This window comes from Gavialis gangeticus, unplaced genomic scaffold (genome assembly GCF_001723915.1).
Source record: "Gavialis gangeticus isolate Ggan-Ray unplaced genomic scaffold, GavGan_comp1, whole genome shotgun sequence".
NCBI classification, from domain to species: Eukaryota; Metazoa; Chordata; order Crocodylia; family Gavialidae; genus Gavialis; species Gavialis gangeticus.
In genome coordinates, this window is record NW_017728995.1 from 35,640,307 (window position 1) to 35,646,306 (window position 6,000).

A 6,000-nucleotide genomic window follows, 5' to 3' on the forward strand; every position below is an offset into this window, starting at 1 on the left:
AAACATCCTCCACCCTCATTTGGGGCTTCAAATGTTTCCAAATCCTTTGGCAGGCATCCTACTTGCAGGCCCAAGCCCAGAGACTTGGGGTTCAGATGTCCCCAAGTTTTGCTTGCCCTCAGCCACATGACCGCAGAAGCAAGCTAGGGAGGAGTCTGCCCTTTCCATAAAGTGGGCTTAAAGCCGAGGCCTTCCCACTCCAGCAGCTAAGTGAGAGGTTTACTATACATTATCTTAGCAGGTATGATCCCCGTGCCAGGAGAGTGGTCTTCCCCGGGCGTGACTAGGATGACCGCCTCGGTGGTCACGGTGTTTCCCAACATCCCCCATCCTGGCAGGTGCAAAGTTTGCTGTTTACAAGCAGGACGAAAAGGCAGGCATCTTCTTAGTGACTAACAGAGCATGGCTCCGCTGGAGAACTAAGGACTACTGCTTTGCACATGCGCACTGTGTTTCATTCAGCAACTTCAAACGAACCTCACAAGGCTCCTGGCGGGGGGTAAATATTATTGCAGGTGTCACCAGCCAGACCACCAAGCCCTGCTCACGCTTTTAGCAGCTGCCTTGGCCTGAGGCACTCAGCTTCCCTTTCAGGATTTTTTCAGAGCTTGCCAAAATGACCCAGCTCTTCTCGGAGATGACAGGAGTGACCCATGCGCTCCTTTGCCCACATTCATGAGGCAGCTGCACAGTGCCCTTTGAAGTCCTAGAGCTGCCGGGGCTTTGTAGCAGGGACTCAGTGCTGGGCCTGGCTCCAGCCTGGTGCAAGGGATGTGGCTGTCCCTCTTCCTCTGAAATAGTGCCCAAACTGAGCCAAGTGCATGAGCCTCTAGGAAGCTGCAGTTTGTACGTGTCCAGGAAAACATCTGGCTGGAGTTTGGCTTCTCAGGCCTCTCCATGAGATTGCTCCAGCCCCTCACGGCTCCTGCATGTGGCTGGACTAGGTGTGCCCTGTCTCCTTAGAGTGACTACACCAGCTCACCTGCTGCAGGGGACAAGCTGAGCTCTACCTGCAGCTGCTGGGCACCAGGCAGGCTGCTTCTCCTGCACTCAGTGCTCTGCAGCTGGTGCCAGGGTGCAAGCGGGAGGAGGAAGCCACCTGGCCTAGGGCTAGGACTTATTTGGGGTGGAGGCGTCTCAGGTCACAGCTGCAACCCCCAAATCCCAGGCCTGAGCAGATCTGCCAGGTGTCTGAGAGCACACCCCGCCAGGGCTCTGCCCTCACAAAACGCTGCTGTGGCTGCTGGAAGAGGAGGTGAGCCCAGCTTTCCTCCAGCCTCCTGGCAGCTAGGGCACTGTCTCAGGATGTGGAAGAACTGGATTCAAACCCACGTCTCCCCCTGCCCAGGATTGGGAGCGCTTGGCTGCTAGGCTGGGTTGGGGGGCATCCTCCACCCATTTTGCACTGGAAGGCGTGCAGGACAGCAACTTGGTCCAGCCTTCTGGATTCACGGGGCTAGAGAGGGAGAGCGCAGGCAGGAGCACAGGGGGAGAGCGCCGAGCTGATTGGGGGTCCATTCCCAAGACTGTTGATATGTTCCACATCGGACCATCCCTAGACAAAAAACAGATGTGCGCCTGGGAGCAGAGTCCTCAAAAGGAAGTCTACCTGCGACCAGCACAACATGCTCAGTAGACTAGAAAGAAATGGGCAATAACATTCCCAGAAGAGGTTTCTTCCTTGTTCCCATCATGAATGATTGGTTTATGCTCCAAAGCTTGATTTTTGTATTCCACGTAAGCTGCAAACCACATCTGCCGAGAGGAGAGTCTGACCCACCAGTCGGCTAATCCTTGTCTGCAATCTTGGCATCGGTGACGTCCTGCAGCAACGGGTTCCTGGCATTATGTGGACGGTGGGTTATTAAATATGTAATGTTTCGATGTCACTGCCCACCTCCCTGCTCTTGGGCTGTGGAGAAGGCAGCAAGGTGCACAGATGTGTTGATGTAGCCAGGATTCAAGTTGCTGTCCTCTGCTCCGTGCCCATGTTCAAAATCCAGCGCTGAAATCCTGCTATCTGTCTCCTCAGTGAAACACAAAGAAGCAGAGCTGGATTCTTAATTACGTGGCTGGCTGATGAGGAGGAAAGGGTAATTGGGCGGCTGAAATGGCTTTGGTCTGCCCATGGGTTTCTGAGACCCAGATCACCCGCCCAGGACTCGCCGTCTTGATAAGTGCTGATGGCATTTGCCCTCCGTGTCCCTGGGGACAGCAAACCTTTCTCCTCCGAGTTCCTGGCTGCAGAGAGAGGGGTTTCTGCTTGCAGGATTCAGCTTATCGAAGCAAACCCAGTGGACTTCGTAATGAGCCTGTGTGTGTCTGGCCGTGCCCTTTTCTAGCTGGAACAGCTGTGTACATACCCCTACGGCACTGCTGACAGCGGATGGGCAATTCCCCTGCACCGTTCACTCAGCTCTGTCCCTGCTGCGGTCCAGCTCTCCCTCAATACCGTGCTGTGACCTTTGGTCTCTAGCCTGCCCGTGCATCCAGGACAACAGGACAGTGAACCTTAGCACAGAGAAAATGGTCTGAGAGCTATCGCGGGACCACCACTGCTATTTCACAGCATGAGGATAAGCGGTTTCTTCTCCGAGTTTCTGGGCATTTGTTCTGCTCTGAACTCAGGAAGGCCCTTGGGCACGCGGACTGTCTCCACCCAGGCAAAGCTGTACCAAAACCGCAGAGCTGGCTGGGACCGTGACCCAGGCAGGAACGGGTTACGTGGCTCAGCGGGGGATACAGGTGCAGCCGAGGAACCTGCAGACCCCCAGGTACATGCGTGCAATTGGGAAGAGGAAGGAGCAAAGCAGAGAGAAGGCTGGACTTGGCTGAGACGAGCTTTGGTCACCAGGGAACCTGTTTTGGGAGTGCTCTTCTTGGTCTGTTCCCTGTTTTGGGAAAGGTCTGGGTGCTTTGTCACTGTCTGGGAACAGCACAGGGGAGCAGGAAGCATCCCCAGCCTGACGTGCCAGTGTGAGGACAGCAGAGCAGAGCCTTACCCAGCCAGTCGCCTCGAACATCTTCAGGTCCAGGGGGTCGCCCTGCATCCTCCCGTCCAGCAGCACCAGTGAATGGCAACTCACCATGGCACCGCACACCGGTCCCCAAGGCAAGGTCCGGCCAGAGGCAAAGCTGTGAACCTCCTGAAAGCTGGTTTATGGGAGAGGAGAGGAGAGGAGTTGGCCTTGCATGGGCTGCACTGAATGACCTAACAAGCAATGGGTTGACTGAACCCCAGTCCCGGGGCCAGGCCACCTCAGCTCTGCTCTGGGGCTGCTGGCCCTCTTTCATGTGCATTGCATAGGTGTCATAGACATTAGGGGCTGGAAGGGACCTCGTGAGATCCTCAAGTCCAGCCCCTCCGCCATTGGCAGGAACTCAGCTGGGATCAAGCGATGCATGCATCATGCTTCCACCTCTCCACCAAGCTAATTTGGGGAAGGGCTGTCCCGGCTGTGACGTGAGGTGCTGCCCTAAAGCAGATGGCTCTGCTGCATCCTCCAAGGCCCTTGGGTTGTGCAACACCCAGCTTATAGGCATTTGCTGACCAGTGGGCTCCTCAGCTGCTGAGGAGCAGCCCATTGTAGGATCCCTATGAAGGTGACCCTGAGGAGAGAGCTGAGCGCAGAAACATCTAAGCTAGACAGGAGAGGGATGCCCATGTGGCTGACAGACCATAGATAGGGGCCATCTTCACCAGAGATCTTGGCTGCAAAGCCTTTGCTGGAGTTTGGCACTTAAGTCCTATTTGCATGGGGGAGAGGGAGAGAGACCCCCTGCACCCCAGAGTAGCCAGCAGCCTGGCTGAAGCATGGCTTCAAACCCCTGTTCCCCCATTTCAGAGTGGGGACTTGAACCCCCAGCCTCATGAATGTCCTCAGCACAAGGGTGCTGGGTACGCCAAGGTGGGTCCCACTCAGCCTGCCCTGCTGGGGCCAGTCCATTGTGTGTGCACAATTAAATATTCATTGCAGCCGTCTCAGTCCCCCGGGCTACAAGCTCCAGTTACCATCGGAGACTTACCAGTTTCCTTCGGCCGGCACCACCCCCCACAGGTCCAGGCCGTCTTCTGTTAAGGTGCCAGTCTAGATTGAAAGGTGCATTTACATTAACTTCACTTTGCAAAAGACCCAAGAGCTTGGAGACTGACTGCCTGGGATCTGGGACGTGCTGCTAGTTCAGAGCCAGGGTCCCCAGCCAGTGCTCAATGCTCAGTGCCAACGTGCAAGGGACAGAGCGCAGCCCGCTCGTGCGAGCATAGACTGCACCTCCGCAAGAGTGCGGGACTGGAGCCTAGGACTGGAAAGTGCCATGTGCATCGGTCATGGCAATAGTAATGACAGGGAGCGGGCAGGACAGTGTGCGCGGGGTACTCCAGACCATGCACACTCACCCGGCAGCCATGCCTCCATAACGAGCTGGCCTCCCCTCCTTAGATCATCGGTGTCTGCGTACCTGGTGCGTTAGACCAGCCACAGCAAACAGACAGACTCGGTCTTTATAAATGCTGCTCTCCATTCACTGGGAGAGCTGAATTACGTGCCACTGGCACTGCCAGGGTGTCGGCCTTTACCTTTGCATTACATGTGTGCACGAGATGCATAGATGTCTAAGAAAAAATGAGGTACGAGCAACAGTGCACGGAGCAGGGCCGGGTTTCGGGGCTGTGCAGCCCGCAGATTGGAAAGCAGAGTTGAAAGGGCAAGTTCAAGCATTGGCCACCTCTGAATTTGCCTTGACCTGCCTGAAGCTGTGGGAGCGGGTGTCGCAGCACCGACCGTGTTCTCCTGGTTTCCAGACATACAGAGCTGGCCTGGGCAGAGGGAACCTCAAGTGCAGCCCTGAGCACCTAGCAGGGATGCCGTGTTGTCCCCTCCCCGTTTACCTGCTGCGAGACGCCGGCTCCAGCAGCACATCAGTGTCCCCAGTGACACAGCCAACGAGCAGCACGCACCTTGTCGAAGCAGATGAGGTTCAGCTGTCCACACATGTTGATCCTCTGAGGACTGATGCAGAAGATACCCTTCTTCTTCAGCCTGCGCTGGGTGTAAATGATCCCTGTCGTCAGGGCTGCGGGCAGGGCTGGGGGCACAGCAATGGTGACAACATCCAGTGCCTTTTTCACAATTTCTCCTGTCTCTTTCTGAGGCAGAGGGAAGGCAGTTAGTAGTCAGCAACCAAGGGAGAGCCCTGCTAGGCTCGCCTGTGTCTATCCCCTTCGCCAGCGCAGGGTGGGACATGCGCTCTTAAACAGCCCACAGTAAACTCGCTTCCCCAGCCTTCAGGTACTTGACTCTGAAAGCAAAGTGCCTTCCTCAGAAAGGAGGAAAACATCTTCCACAGTCCAGCTGTGGAATGAAATTCCTTGCTTCTCAGAATCAGGATTCAGGCATTTTCTTCATCCGATGGCCCTCAAACTATGCTGTAGCTTCCAGCAGCTTTCACAGACACTTTTGTGTGTGTCTCTCATAACTGACGGCTCACTTGAGACTTGTTTTTTCAACCAGATTGCACAAGAGTGCATCACACATCGGGCAAAAATTATTTGCAAAGTGTTCTGCATTGCACATCACCTGTCTTAACTGCTCTGAAATTCTGCACTTGTTGCATACACTGAGCATTACTTTAACCTGTGAGCACTGAGAGACCGCTACAGGATGTATGAGACACCATTATTTCATAGATTTCATAGACATTCGGGCTGGAAGGGATCTCGGAAGTTCATGGAGTCCAGCCCCCTGTCCAAAGGGCAGGAAGTCAGCTGGGGTCATAGGATCCCGGCAAGATAAGCATCCAATTTGCTCTTCAAGGCGTTCAATGTAGGTGCTTGAACCACCTCCGATGGCAGGCTGCTCCAGACCTTGGGGGCTCGGACAGTAAAGAAATTCATCCTTATGTCCAGCCTCAAACGGTCTTGCAGGTGTTTATGACCGTTTGACCTCATCATCCCTTGGGGCGCTCTGGTGAACAAACGCTCCCCCAGATCCTGGTGGTCAC

The 6,000-nt window shown here is 55.1% G+C and overlaps 1 protein-coding gene across 1 annotated transcript in view; it reads right to left on the reverse strand.

Moving 5' to 3' along the window:
* LOC109287778 (probable cation-transporting ATPase 13A4) overlaps positions 1 to 6,000 on the reverse strand; it is a 70,395-nt gene that overhangs the window by 18,701 nt on the left and 45,694 nt on the right. The window contains exons 13-15 of the mRNA XM_019503066.1: positions 4,958 to 5,146; positions 4,027 to 4,088; positions 3,003 to 3,153 (exon numbers count right to left, since the gene is read on the reverse strand). Coding sequence (XP_019358611.1) covers positions 3,003 to 3,153; positions 4,027 to 4,088; positions 4,958 to 5,146 — 402 coding nt within the window. The remainder of the gene's footprint in view (positions 1 to 3,002; positions 3,154 to 4,026; positions 4,089 to 4,957; positions 5,147 to 6,000) is intronic.